Genomic DNA, 15,737 nt, shown 5'->3' with positions numbered 1-15,737 from the left:
ACAGTCAATGCAATTCATATCAAACTAACAATAGCATTTTTCACAGAAGCAGAACAAAAATTTCACTATTTCTATGGAAGCACAAAAGATCCCAAATAGCCAAAGAAATCTTGAGAAAGAAAAATAGAACTGGAGGAATCAACCTTCCTGACTTCAGACTATGCTACAAAGTTACAAAGCTATGGTCATCAAGACAGTATATGGTACTGGCACAAAAATATAAACAAACAGAACAAGATAGAAAGTCCAGAAATAAACCCACACAGCCATGGGTACCTTATCTTTGACAAAGGTGGCAAGAATATACGATGGAGAAAAGACAGTCTCTTCGTTAAGTGGTGCTGGGAAAAATGGACAGCTACATGTAAAAGAATGAAATTAGAACACTTCCTAACACCATACAAAAAATAAGCTCACAATGGATTAAAGACTTAAATGTAAGTCCAGAAACTGTAATCTGTTTGAGGAAAATATAGGCAATATACTCTTTGACATAAATCATAGCAAGATCCTCTTCGACCCACCTCCTAGAGCAATGGAAATAAAAACAAAAACAAACAAATGGGACCTAACTAAAAGAAAAAGCTTTTTTGCACAGATAAGGAAATAATAAGCAGGATGAAAAGACAACAGTCAGAATGAGAGAAAATAATTGCAAATGAAACACCTGACAAAGGATTAATCTCCAAAATATATAAACAGGTCATATAGCTCAATTTTAGAAAAACAAAAAGCCTAATCAAAAAACGGGCACAAAACCTAAATAGACATTTCTCCAAAGAAGACAAACAGATTGCCAATAAATAGAAGAAAAGATGCTCAACATCACTTATTATTAGAGAAATGCAAACCAAAGTTACGATGAGGTATCACCTCACAACAATCAAAATGGCCATCATCAAAACAACTACAAACAATAAATGCTGGGCAGGATGTGGAGAAAAGGGAACCCTCTTGGACTGTTGGCGAGTATGTAAATGATACAGCGACTACGGAGAACAGTATGAAGATTCTTTAACAAATTAGGAATAAATCTTCCATACGACCCAGCAATCTCACTACTGGGCACATGCCCTGAGAAAACCACAATTCAAAAGACACATGTACTCAATGTTCATAGCAGCACTAGTTACATTAGCCAGGACATGGAAGCAACCTAGATGTCTATCAAGAGATAAATGGATAAAGAAGATGTAGAACATACACACAATAGAATATTACTCAGCCCATAAAAAGGAAAAATGTGAGTCAATTCTAGTGAGGTGGATGAACCTATAACTTGTTACACAGAGTGAAGTAAGTCAGAAAAAAAATCTCATATTATACACATATATCTGGAATCTAGAAAAATAGTACTGGTGGATCTATTTGCAGTGAAGGAGTGGAGACCCTGACTTAGAGAATGGCCTTTTGGCCACCGTGGGGTAAGAAGAGGGTAAGATGAATTGAGAGAGTAGCATTGACATATATACCCTATCATATGTAAAACAGATAACTAGTGGGAAGCTGCTATATATCACAAGGAGCCCAGCCTGGTGCTCTGTGAAACCCTAGAGGAGTGGGATGACAGGAACAAGGGAGGCTCAAGAGGGAGGGAATAAATATATAATTATGACTGATTTGCCTTGCTGTATGGTAGAAACCAATATGACGTGGTAAAGCAATTCAGTTCAGTCGCTCAGTCACGTCTGACTCTTTGCGACCCCATGGTCTGCAGCACACCAGACTGCCCTGTCCATCACCAATTTCCAGAGCTTGCTCAAACTCATGTCCATCAAGTTGGTGATGCCAGACAACCATCTCATCCTCTGTCGGCCCCTTCTCCTCCTGCCCTCAATCTTTCCCAGCATAAGGGTCTTTTCTAATGAGTCAGTTCTTCACATCAGGTGGCCAAAGTATTGGAGCTTCAGCATATGAATATTCCAATGAATATTCAGGACTGATTTCCTTTAGGATGGACTGGTTGGATCTCCTTGCAGTCCAAGGGACTATCAGGAGTCTTCTCCAACACCACAATTCAAAAGCATCGATTCTTTGGCGCTCAGCTTTCTGTCTAGTACAACTCTCACATCTATACATGACTACTTGAAAAACCATAGCCTTGACTAGACGGACTTTTGTCTGCAACGCAATGTCTCTGTTTTCTAATATGCTGTCTAGATTGGACATAGCTTTCCTTCCAAGGAGCAAGTGTCTTTTAATTTCATGGCTGCAGTGATTCTAGAGCCCAAGAAAATAAAGTCTGTCACTGTTTCCATTGTTTCCCCAACTATTGTTATGAAGTGATGGCACCGGATGCCATGATCTTAGGTTTTTGAATGCTGAATTTTAAGCCAGAGTTCGGTTGACAATTCTACCTCCTATTTCTAAAAGCCTCATTTCAACTTAGAGAATTGGCAATTTTAAATAGGGTACACTTTATTGTCAAAAAATAAAGTTACCATGATTACTACACTTTTAATGCATACAACAGATTTATTATTACATATCATAAATTATATAATTTTGCTTTACTTCAATTTAAATGTCTTTCTAATTGCACATCTTTAAAATCTTCATAAAAAGTGCAAAAGTTGTTTGACTACAAGTATAACTTGTCACATAGAAAGCAAGATGAAATCAAGTTTATAGGAATGCTTAAGAAGAAGAGCAAAACCAAAATACAATTAGTAACATTTAACCTTATTTTCTGTAAGTAGCATCTTACTTACCCCTGATTACAAACAAAGTGAGCCTGTGAACCAAACAGAGTACTTCCATTGACAAAGTAAACTTGACCATTCACTGGATCTCCTAGATTAGGACATGATTTTCCTAAGAGAAAATATTAAAATTTGTTGGTTTACAGCAATTTCAAAATAGATTTAAATCAAATTGAAAATTCTACAATTCTTGCTTGAATTCATGGGGATCTTATTATTCATTTAATTATTGTTTTCTTTCCATATTATATGGCCAAACATGATTCCTATCTACCCAGGTAACCAATTGCCAAGAAAAAGATTCTCTGGGGATTTTTTAAGCCTGAAAAAATGCATTGCCATCTGAAACCTACATTCACATGAGAAAACCATTATTGCAGTAGATGGATATGTGCACTAAAACGTGTGAAACTGTCCAGAACAAACAAACAAAAAAAGTTTACTTACTTGTACAGGCCTCCTCGAGAGCTGACCATGTATTGTCATCCTCACAAACAGCAGATCTGGAACGAAGAGGAATTATGGGCTTGAAACCTAGGCGACAGTCATATTCTATACGTTCCCCCGGACGATAGCTGGGTTTAGGCGCACCCCGGAGCCTCATAGTTTCAAATCTTGGTGGATCACCACAGGCATCTAGGGATGAAGAGCATAACAACATGAAAATAAAGTAGTTTATTTCTTTCATCAGGCAGGGACTGTGGCTTGGCATCAGGTAGGTAGTACAGAATAAATAGAAAGATTTTGGTAAGATTTTAAATGACTGTTCTTGCTTTTACCCAAGTGGTAATTGTAGCAAAGGATGCGTCTTGCTTATTTTAAATGATAATCTATGAGCTTCTGGTTTGTTGAGGATTAAGGTGAAATTTCATTCAACACTAAATTGAAGAGATAGCATCAATGTTTTTGGTTTTAAAATATGTTTATGGCATGTGTCCTTCCCCACTTGGTTCTAAATTCATTATTTTGACATTCGCCTCTCCTCTAAGAGGTCTTCTATGTATATAGCGCTCCGCTCAGATTATGCTTCCATAGTTTGAAAGACAAACATATGATCACCTATCACTTTGGGCTCAGTTTCTTCTCGGAAGGCAAGGTCCTAGAGGGCAGAGAGCATATACCTTCTTTTTGTACTATACTCTGTGCACACTGGATGCTCAAGACATGCTATGGCAAGAGGTAAATATCAAATAAGCCTTGTGGATATCATAGATCAAAATAAATATTGACTAAAATATTTAAAATCATGACTTCCTTTTATGTGTTTTGTATTAGTGAATTGAGCATTTTGTAAATAAATGGAAACCCTTGATATATCAAATTTTATTACTTTGAATAGCCTTAGTAAAAATTTGTTTCTTGGATGTTCCGGTAGTAATAACTTAATCTTCTTTCACTGATTAATGGATTGTGCATTCCCTTAGAAGCTCCCTGCAGTAGCTCTTTGGGCTGTTTATCCAATGCATTCAGACAGTAAAGCTGTTATATTGCTATGCTTTTAGAATTTTTTTTTCCTCTGTTCTTTTTTTGTGGGAGTTCTTCCCTAGAACAGTGTTGTTCCTACTTCAGCAAGTCCTCTTCCTTTTAATTATGTGTGCTCTTGAAAATCTTATAAATTCGTTAGAAAGTAATGTAAAGTATTATGGTGGAGACACATTGGTTAAAGTCCTAAAGTGCTAAAAGGATGCAGAGGCCTCTCCTTAGAGGTTATAGGACCTAAGGAGATGGGAGATAGACTATTTTGATCCCTGAGGGAACTTTTCTTTCTTATTCTTTGGGTCTAGGTCTTTAGATTGAAAGACTAGTCAAGATAGAACTCTGAACAAGTGAAATGTTATCCTTCTTTTTCATCATTTTCTAAATTCTAAATTCCTCTCTTGACATTCTGTCCAACATTTCACTACACCATGTGCTGAAATCCACTTTTGGCAAAATGTTTTCAACATTTCCACTATTCTAGTCTTAATATATGAATTCTCCTCAATCAACTGCCAAAAACAAAAGCAACAAACAAAACAAAAAAGGAAGTAGTTATTAAAAACATTGTTTAAAAATCAGTACTAAAGAGCCTCTTGAAGGCGAAAGAGGAGAGTGAAAAAGCTTGCTTGAAACTCAGCATTCAAAAAACCGAGATCATGGCATCAGGTCCCATCATTTCATGGCAAATAGATGTGGAAAAAGTAGAAGCAGTGACAGATTTTATTTTCTTGGGCTCCAAAATCACTGTGGACAGTGACTGCAGCCGTGAAATCAAAAGATGCTTGCTCCTTGGAAGGAAAGCTATGACAAACCTAAACACCGTGTTAAAAAGTAAAGACTTCACTTTGCTGATACACGTATGTATAGTCAAAGCTATGGTTTTCCCAGTAGTCATGTACGGATATGAGAATTGGACCATAAAGAAAGCTGAGTGCCAAAAAATTAATGCTTTGGAACTGTGGTGCTGGAGAAGACTCTTGCAAGTCCCTTGAACAGCAAGGAGATCAAACCAGTCAATCCTAATATTCATTGGAAGGACTGGTGCTGAAGCTGAAACTCCAAAACTTTGGCCACCTGATGCGAAGAGCCAACTCATTGGAAAAGACCCTGATGCTGGGAAGGATTGAAGGCAAAAGGAGAACGGGGGGCAGAGAATGAGATGGTTAGGTAGCATTACCAACTCAATGGACATAAATTTGAGCAAGCTCTGGGAGACAGAGAAGGACAGGGAAGCCTGGTTTGCTGCAGTTTATGGGATTGCAAAGAGACAGACAAGACTTAGTGACTGAACAAAAAGATCAATATAGCATTGAATTTTATTAATAACATTAAATATACTGAATACTCTGAGCCATACATCGTCATTTTACAATAGGAAAAAAATGGATTAAAAATGCAATATAATTCCTATTAATAGATACAAATATATAACATCATTCTGAGGTTCCTGGAACCAGAGAGAAATCAGGTTAACAGCATGTCCATAATTAAATTATACAGGTGTCATTTGTTTATGTATTTGATTTTACTACCTATCTCGAAACCATATCATGAAGAAAGAATTTCTAATATGAAAAGAAAAGAAGTGTCAATGGGATAGTTTAATCCATTCAGCTAATGAGTATTTCTTCCCACTAACAAGCATCATGAAAGGCACACTTTCAACTATATACAGTTTGGAATGTATGCTTTGGCAACCAGTTGAATACAAGGTTTAAATACTGTAATGATTGAGTCAATATCATGCTTTTTAATTACCAAATTTCTTCTCTTACTCAGAATACCGAATTCTTTACTCCTGTGAGGATTTTCAAACCAAACATTTCTAGTTTCAGAAAAATAGTATTGTGACTAAGTTTTTTTTCTAGATAATTTACAATATAATAATTATTGGGTTGCAATGCTATACATTAACAATAGATGCCATTATATACTATGATATGCTGCATTCATAAAATTCCCTAGTTTTCCAGATGAGTTTCAGGAAGATGAAACAGTCTCTACTACATATCAAGAGAACTGTTCACCTTCTGTACACTTACAAAAGTTGTGCAGAGACTCTCTATCTGCTTGCTAAATTTAAACATTACTCGGGTACGCAAGCACAAAATGAGATCCCTGCCCAGGTAGTACCTTCAGGAAAATTCTGGTCTCCGATCAAAGTGAAATCTCACTGAAACCTGACCCTCCTGCCCCTTCTCTCCCTGTCTGCACAAACTACTTTTTAAAATGAATATAAAAAACAGAAGTTTATTGAAATTAACGTTCATGCTTGATTAATGAACTTTTTAGAAGGCTGGTACAATGCTTGTAAGCAAGAACATCTACAATCTATAACACTGCACACCTTTTTATCAAACTTGGAAAATGTGCTACAAAATCATGATTCCAGTCGGTGGGGAAGATGAAGCTGGATGGTAGATGCATCTTCAGTTGTAAAGAAAAGATACTGAATCCAAGTCTTCAGAAACAATTCATGACTATTTTTTACTTTCTGTTTGCCTTCCTTTGCAGGTAGGCCCCCAGCAGGCAGGCTGGGGTATAAAAGGCTTAATGTTTTTGTAAAACACCACGTACAGCATTTTGATTAGTTAGAATGCACGCCTATACATGGTTAACTTACTTCTTTGGAACTTTAACACGCATAAAAAGTATGAGGGTAACTAGGTGCAATAAAGCAGGAAGAGAATGAAAATACATACCAAAGAGTTTGAATGCTCAGAGTTGGGTCTGCTAAGACAACAGTTCTTAGTAGTTGTTGCAGACTCTTGCGTCTAACCTATTGATTTTATTTCTCCATCCCTATTCAGGTATAAGCCATATACCAGTTTCTGAACAGGCCTCCTTACTGGTCTTGCCACCTTTCACTCAGATCACTTCCAAATTTCTACCAGAGTAATACTGACATGAAAATACTTATGATCAAGGCTCTAGTGGGATACCATTCCAAAAACAGTCCAGTTTCATTGAGATATAATCGACACATAGCACTGTGTAAGTTTAAGGTGTATAACACAACGATTTGACTTACATACATCATTAAATGATCACCACAATAGATAATCATTGTAGTGAACACTCGTCACCTTGTATAGATACAAAATTAAATAAATAATTTTAAAATCATTTCCTTGTGATGAGAACTGTTAGGTAGGACTTACTCTCTTGACAGATTTTATATATAATGTACAGATCACTAATTCTATTTATCATGTTATACATTACTACCCTAGTACTTACTTATCTTGTAACTGGAAGCTTGTACTTTTTGACTGCCTTCATCCAGTTCTCTCCCCCTACCTCCATCTGATAACCACAAAACTGATGTCTATTCCAAGTCGGTTGTTTTTAAAGTATAACTGACCAATAACGCTGTGCTATTTTCTGTTACACAACATGGTGAGTTGATATTTCCTTACCTTTCAAAGTGACCAACACAAAAAGTGTAGCTAGGATCTGTCACTATATAAAGACAGTGCATAAATTGTCACTATACAAAGACATCCACACCGTACATTTCACATCTGTGACTCATTTATTTTGCAACTGAAAGTTGATATCTCTTAACCTTCCTCACCTATTTCTCTCTTCCCCCCACCCCCTTCCCTCTGAAAACCAACAATCTGATTTCTCTCTTTGACTCATTTCTGTTTTTTTTTTTAAGTTTGTTTTATTACTTTCAGAACCACAAAGAAGTGAAAATACACATTATTTGTTTTCTCTGACTTTTTTCACTTAGCAAAATAATCCCATCCATCATGTGCTAATGGCAAGATTTCAGTATTTTTTATGATTAACATTTCATTATATATATAAATATGATTACATATATAATCATATGTATATGATTATTTTAACTTGCTGATTTCTTAAGTTTGGTGCAAATTTATTCCCCCCTCGTATGTTCTATTTTTGACATCCTTTCACTTTTTGTATCTTATCTATTATTATGAATATAGATGTTTTTACCCTTTTTGACTTTTAACATTCCTACTAGCTTTATAAGTGGTTGATTTACTATATTTACTGTATATTTGACTTTATCAAAGAGATATTTCCTTTCATATTTTTTCTGTTCTACTTGTGTTCTTTTCTGGTGAGAAGAATCTCTTTAACATTTATTATAAAGCTGATTTTGTGATGCTGACATTTTTAAGCTTTTATTTGTCCATAAAACTTTTGATCTCTCTTTCAAATATGAATGATAGCCTTGCCAGGAGGCTATCATTGGTTGTAGATTTATCTATAACTGGACTAATCTTGGTTGTAGATTTTTCCCCCATCATCACTCTAAAATATATCCTGCCACTCCCTTCGGGCCTGCAGAATTTCTACTAAGGAATCAGCTGTCAGCCTTATGGGAGTTTCCTCATCTGTAACTTGTTCCTTTTCCCATACTGCTTTTATTCTCTAATTTTGCCACTTTAAGTACAACGTGTCTTGTTTTGGTCCTCTGGGGTTGATCATTTTCGGGACCTGTGCTTCCTGGACCTGTTTCCTTTTTCTTTCAGTAATTATATTCTTCATCTTTGTTTGGTTATGTTTTCTCTTTGTCAAAAACGTCTTACTCTGTCATCCTTTCTTCTCCCAAGTTTCTTGAGCACTTTCATTGTCATTATCTGAAACTTGTTATCAAGTAGGCTGCTTATCTCCCCTTCACTTAGCTCTTCTGGGAGTTTTATCTTATTTTTCTCTGTTTGTTTGGAATGTATTCCTCTGTTGTTTGATTTTGCCTGATTTGTTGTTTTTATTTCGAAACACTTGGCTGTTTTGTTTTCCAGCCTTGGAAAAGTGACTTTATGTAGGAGACATTGTACGGGACCCAGTAGCTCAGCACTCTCTGGTCACCAGACTTCCATGCTCTAGCAGCGCCTTCTAGGTAGGCTGTGTGGGTACTTCTGCAGTGGCAGACTGACAGGTGTGTGCATGCTTGTTGGAATGGCTGGTTCCTGGTATGGTCAACTGCCAGGCTCTCATTGTGTTGAAGCTGCCAGCCACTGGTGTGTAGGTCTGGGTCCTGGCATGGCTGGCTGCATGATCAGGGGAATCCCAAACCTCCGCAAGCCCTTTGCTAGGTGGGATCAGGCTACACAGTGTCTGGATGTGGAGCCCTGGGCTCAGGGTGGCAAGTTGCAGATCCAGGGGACCCAGAACTAGTGTTAGCTTGCTGGTGAGCGGGGCCCCGGCCCAGGCAGACTTCACAGCTAGTGTTGGTTGGTTGATGGGTGGGTTCAGATCCTGACGTGGCTGGCTAAGGGGCTCAAGGCGTCTTGTTCAGCTTGTTGGTGGGCTGGAGCCCTGTGGGTCTTGGCACTGGTGCTGGCTCTGGTGGGCAGGACCAGGTCCCAGGGTCTCTGGGATCCCACGGGTGTCCTTGTACTGAGTTATGCTCCCCAAATGGTTGCTCCAAGTACCTGTATCCCCACCGCTTCCTACCTCTTTGTAAAGCTCTCCAAGATCAGCCAGTGGGTCTGACCCAGCTGTTTTCAAGTTATTGCTTCTGTTCTGGGTCTGGGAGCACGTGTTCATCCTTAAAGAATGAATCCTCTATTTCCTAGAACCTCCTGGCTCTCCCAGAAATAGGCCCCTCTGGCTATAAAAGCCAAATGTTTTGGGGGCTCCTCTTCCTGGTGTAGGACCCCTTGGTTGGGGAGCCTGATGTGGGTCACAGACACCTTTCTCCTTGGGGAGAACCTGCAGTTGTAATTATGACAACTGCAAATACAACTGCCATTTATGGGCTTCCCACCCAGGAGTAAGTGTCTTGACTAAACCACCTGTATGCCCCTCCTACCTATCTCTTTTTGGTTCCTTTTTTCTGTCTCCAGTTGTGGAGGATCTTTCCTGCTAGGCTTCAGGTTGTTCTCATCAATAATTACCTGGTGAACAGCTGTAATTCTGGTGTGCCTGTGGGAGGAGGTGAGCTTGGCGTCTCGCCACGCTCCCATCTTGGCCTTTCCCTCGTCCTGACAGCTTTCAATGGCTCCCTGATGCCCTCGCGGTAATGTCTAGGGTTCCTTGACACACTAAGAGAGCTTTCATATTTGCTCACTCTCACACACTCTTCTAAGCCACATTCAACTTCACTAGTAGTGCCCATTAAATCACTGAGCTTCCTGTAGTAGTCTGGACCTCCAGGCATCATTTTCCTTCAGCTTTGACCAGAGACCTTGCCATTCTTCCCACCCATTTGAGTCTCATCTTAGATGCCACTTCTTCCTTGAGGCTCTTAACAACTCTCACTCAAAAAATTGGATCGAATGTCCTCATGGTGCCCCAATTTACTTCTTTCATAGCACTTTTCATACTGTAATTATCCATTCTTTATACTCCCTAGGAGACTGTAACCTTCTTGAGGACCATGTCTCATTCTTCACGACACTTTTAGCTCCTGGTGCCAGAGCTGAAGGAGCACTGTTATCAGTTCTATTCACTCTTGGAACAAATCTCAAATTCTTTATACTGTTCACCCAACCTGTTTCAGAGATATCTGCAAATGATCACTTTTTCTTTGCTGTTTTTACACCTGTCTTCACATTTCCCCCCCATCAGTTTAGTAATAGACAATTTCTTTTATTATGGTGTGTAATCTGTTTCATGTTAAAATACTTATGTTCTATTATTTTATGAGCCAATTCTCCGTTATCACTATGATAAGAAATTGTATTTTAACACACCAAAGTAAAAGTGAAAGTCGCTTAGTCGTGTCTGACTTTTACAACCCCATGGACGATACAGTCGATGGAATTCTCCAGGCATGAATACTGGAGTGGGTAGCCTTGCCCTTCTCCAGGGGATCTTCCCAACCCAGGAATCGAAGCCAGGTCTCCTGGATTGCGGGCGGATTCTTTACCAGCTGAGCCACAAGGGAAACCCAAGAATACTGGAGTGGGTAGCCTATCCCTTTGTCAGAGGGTCTTTCCGACCCAGGAATCGAACTGGGGTCTCCTGCATTGCAGGTGATTCTTTACCAACTGAGCTATCAGGGAAGCAACACGTCAAAGGTGAACTCCAAATATTGTGAGTTTTATTTTTTTCTAAAATATGGCACTAAAGTATTTCAAAACTTATTTCTTTACAAAATAAGGATGGTATTAATCATATTAGAAACAGAAAATTTAAGCACTACCTATGCCAATCAATATTTAAAGTATTTTGTTTCTGGTAGAAGAACTCCTTTCAATATTTCTTGTAAGGCAGGTCTAGTGTTGATGAATCCCTCAGCTTTTGTTTGTCTGAGAAAGTCTTCAATTTTCCTTCATATTAGAATGATAACTGGGTGACAGTCTTTATCATTCAATATTTTTGAGAACGCCATTCTACTCCTTACTGACCTGAAGAGTTTCTGCTGAGAAACGTGCTGATAGTCTAATGGGGGGTTGTGTTTTATAGGTCACCATCCTTTTTTCCCTGGCTACTTTTGAAACTCTGTCACTGACTTTTGACAATGTTAATGTGGTCTTGGAGAAAGTCTTTTTGACTGGAGTTAATTAGCTGTTCTCAAAATTATATATCCAGTTCCTTTCTAGGTTTGGGAAGTTCTCGGCTATTGTTCCTTTAAGTAAATTAACTGCTCCCCTTGCCCTCTGATCTGGAATACCCATGACAATAATGTTGCTGTACCTAAAAAAGTTGCATAGTTTTCATAGGATTTTCTCATTTAATAACTCATTAAAATGTTTTAAAATTTCTTATTAATTTTTTCCCTGTCCTACTTGTGCCATTTTAGATGTCTGTCTTTGAGTTCACTAACGCTCTATTCCATTCGGTTTCCTCCACCTCCACTGCTCGCCAATGCATTCTTCATCTCATTTATTGAGTTCTTCAATCCTAGAACTTGAGTCTTTTTTCGCGTTTTAATCTCTTTGGTAAAGTATTCCTTCTGCTGATCAATTTTATTCCTCAGTTCATTGAACTGCCTTCTGAATTTTCTTATAGTCACTGAGTTTCCTCATGAGGGCTATTTTGAATCCTCTATCAGATCACAGTATTCTGTGACTTTAAGTTTGGTTTCTAGGAGTTGTCATTTTCTTTTTGGGCTAAAGTGTTAGTGTGGTTCTTCTGGTGCTTAATGGGCTTTGATGCTTCATGGTTCCTCTGCCTAGTGCCTCTAAAAGAGTGAACATCTATTTGATTCTAATGATTCAACCTGCTAGAAAGTAAAAGATTTTTTTCCCAGCAGGTGGCACTACAGCACAAATCTTTGGTTTCTCTCTTCTGTGCTGCCTCTGGCAATATTTGCAAGTGGGCACTTTTCACCCTCCACTGCCTCTTTCACAGGTCTTGCCCAGTGGCCACCTTATTACTTTTTATACCTCTTGGGTGTTGGTGCCTTGCTGCTGCCAGCGTCAATGGCATCACCACATGGGGCACAAGGATGGTGACTCCTGCTGCCTCCAGGATCCTGAGTTACAGCCTCCAGGACCAAAGAGGAACTGGGAGGGTGGGGGGACTGGGTGGGGCCCTACTCAGCGCCTGTTCTTACCTGACCTCCAAATGAACTTCCCAGCCCCACACAAAGCAAGCAGTAGCTTCCTGGGCCCACACTTGGCACCACTGGGTGGCCACTTCTACAAAGTACACACTAGGGAACACTCTGTGTGGGCTCCCCTAGCCCAGCCAAGCCCCAAGGGTACAAACACTCCTACTCTCAAGTTTTCAAACTGCCCAGAGAGTGTAGGGCAAACCCTCCCCACAGGCACAACAGCAACCCAACTACATCCCCAGGCTCCTGGGAACACACGAGCAAACCGTCATCACCAGCACCAGATTAGCAGTCCTGTGGTTCTTTTGGTTACCTGATGAGAACTGACTCATTGGAAAAGACCCTGATGCTGGGAAAGACTGAAGGCAGGAAGAGAGGGGGACGGCAGAGGACGAGATGGTTGAATGGCATCACCGATTCAATGGACATGAGTCTGAGCAAACTCCAGGAGATGGTGAAGGACAGGGAAGCCTGGTTTGCTACAGTCCATGGGGTTGCAAAGAGTCAGATACGACTAGAGACTGAACAACACCAGCCTGGCCCTTGGTAAGGCTGTTTCGACCGTCACCCCGCACCTCTGAGTGCCCACCGCAAGCAAGACTTCTCTTCCAGCGCTATGTGGTCCCTACTCCCCTAGATCTCCACGCAGCATGACCCACGGAAGCTCTGGTCACGCTTTCTACCCCAACTCCTTATGACCCCGGAGTGGACCCAGCCCCACGACTCTCACGAGAGACAAAAAGCGAATCTCCCCACACCCTCGGTTCAGCCCCGCGAGCCGCTCCGGTTCCCCACCAGGGCGCACCCTCTGCAGGCTCCTACCGGAGACTGTGGGCAGCAGGAGCACGAGGACCACCAAAAGCATCCCTACGAGGCACCGGAAGAAAGGAGACTCTCGGGGCGACCAGGAGGGGGCTTGCGCGATACGAAAGCCCCTGTCACTTTTGGGGAGGCCAGCGGGAAAGCTGAGCCCAGCCCGGCGGACGCAACAATCCCCAGACTCACAAAGGTGTCGGGGGCGGTAACGTGGAGGGGCGGGGTCGTGGCTGGACCGTGCCGGGGGCGGGGTGAGGGTCTAGTGGGACCAATGGGCGGGCTGCAAGGGGGGGGCCTCGGCGCCGGGGGCGGTCCTTGGGCCTGGAGGGGCGGTCCCTGCGCCCGGAGGGGCGGTCCGTGTGCCCGGAGGGGCGGGCCCTGCGCTGGCGGGCCGTGCGCCCGGAGGGGCGGGCCGTGCGCCCGGAGGGGCGGGCCCTGCGCTGGCGGGCCGTGCGCCCGGAGGGGCGGGCCGTGTGCCTGAAGGGGCGGGCCCTGCGCTGGCGGGCACGGGGCGCGGCGCTGCAGAGGATTCCCGTGGGCGCGCAGACGTCAGTGCGCCTCCGCCGGCACACGGAGTGTCCCTGGGTCCTCTGCCTGCAGACCTGAAAGAGAGCCGTGGCGACTCGGCGGGAATAGTTGGTTCACTGCTTCTTGGTGAAAAGACTGTTAACCACCCTACGCAGGAAGGGTGGAAAGGAATCAAGAGCTGGCGTGGTCATCATTGTCCCTTTTCCGGGAAAATCAAGCGTAACGACCTGAAAATACAAATCTAGAGCTTAGGCAGTGGGTTCACTGTGAGACAGACAACCCGTCATGACTCACCCAGGACTGATCTCCTTTAGGATGGACTGGTTGGATCTCCTTGCATGACTTTGTAGTGGGGCCCTCCAGATTATCAGGACACCTGGGCCCTTACTAGGTCTTTGCCATTAGTCAGGTATCATTCACGACAGTATTTGAGATTTCCGTGGCTGAGCCTCTGCTACTGAAGCCTCTCATGGCCGAATAGATTTCAAAAATCACGAAACGTTTGGCCGTCGCTCTCCCAACTGCTAAAATCAATTTGTTCTACCCTGTGTTCCCAGGAGAGCATCCCTGGGAAAGTAAATGGTTAAACAACCCCGGGCCGTTAGCATAATGGGCCTCAACTCTATGGAACCCTTGCTATCGAGGTACTAAATGTTTTATGGAAGATGAAATATACATGCATGAAAAAGGTAAAGAGGAAGGTGGATTAAGGGCCAACTTCTTGGAAGCAATGAATGTCATTATAGTTGAGAGGAGTAGGAACTGGTTAGGTGAAATGGATAAAGGGGAAAAATTTTCTGTTGAAACACTCTTGCAAACAATGCTGGAAAATTAAGAGTGAGCACAATTTATGTGTAAAGTTGTAAGTAAACCTGTATGACTAGTAGAAGAAAAATGAAAGTAACATGACTGGCATTAAGGAACAAACAAAAGGAGCTGCCATTTTCTTACTACTTGGCAAAGAATAAAAAGGTCAACCAGTGTGAGTAAACATGTTGAGGGAACCATTACCCCAAACTTTTAGTTTTTAACATAACATTTTTGTATGTTAAAAGTTTTAATATGGACCTGACTTTTAAATCACCAGTCCCATTGAGAATTTATTCCAAAGAAATCATCAGAGCTGTGAGCAAAGATTATAGTTTTGGGAAAAATTTAAACCCTATGTGTTTAGCAGAAGTCTTAAGGATTTTATGATCGGTAGTTTACAGCATGGAATTCTGTGCAGCAGTGTAAAAAAATATGAATGTGAGAAACTATGATATATTTTAAGTGGAAAAAGAAGGCTCCAAATCACTACATAACTTTTGTCATTCCTTCTATTAAAAACAAAAGTACTACTTGATACACATAAAGGGACTAGCTGGAAATATTTCAAAATTAACTAATAGTTGATAGGATTATGGATATTTCATTTTCTTTGTGCTTTTCAGCTTTCTGTATTGACCCTGTGTTACATCTAATCAGGTAAAGAAAAAAAAAAATTTACATGTGACCTGTATTTCAAATGTTCATAGAGCGGTGGGGACAGAGCCTGCATCACACAGAATAAAGCAATGAGAGGACGGTGAGGAAATGCAAAGTCTCCCCGTAAAAGTCAAATGCATCAGCTGGAGCTACAATACTTTACATACATTTATGCAACTTTATATCTGAAATATGCTAAAGATATTCTGGGAGAAACAAACCATGGGATTTCGTCTTCCTCCCAGAACAGCACAGTTTTT

At 41.0% G+C, this 15,737-nt stretch overlaps 1 protein-coding gene across 14 annotated transcripts in view; it reads right to left on the bottom strand.

Annotated features, from left to right (window-relative positions):
- LOC145507867 (membrane cofactor protein-like) overlaps positions 1-13,606 on the bottom strand; it is a 94,616-nt gene extending 81,010 nt beyond the window's left edge. For 13 of the 14 annotated variants that reach the window (XR_014055211.1, XR_014055213.1, XR_014055207.1 and 10 more), the window contains exons 1-3: positions 13,489-13,606; positions 3,150-3,338; positions 2,712-2,814 (exon numbers count right to left, since the gene is read on the bottom strand). Coding sequence is in view for 7 of the 14 variants with exons in the window: in XM_081495355.1 (XP_081351481.1) it covers positions 2,712-2,814; positions 3,150-3,338; positions 13,489-13,531 (335 nt within the window). In the remaining 7 variants the exon portion in view is untranslated. Of the gene's footprint in view, positions 1-2,711; positions 2,815-3,149; positions 3,339-13,471 lie in introns of all 14 variants that reach the window. The other variant, XM_081495356.1, reaches the window with a different exon arrangement.
- Between the last annotated feature and the right edge of the window lie 2,131 nt (positions 13,607-15,737).

The sequence above is a fragment of the Giraffa tippelskirchi genome, chromosome 5, assembly GCF_054371585.1.
Source record: "Giraffa tippelskirchi isolate mGirTip1 chromosome 5, T2T-mGirTip1v1.2.pri, whole genome shotgun sequence".
NCBI lineage: Eukaryota > Metazoa > Chordata > Mammalia > Artiodactyla > Giraffidae > Giraffa > Giraffa tippelskirchi.
This window is presented reverse-complemented; position numbering and strand designations above follow the sequence as displayed.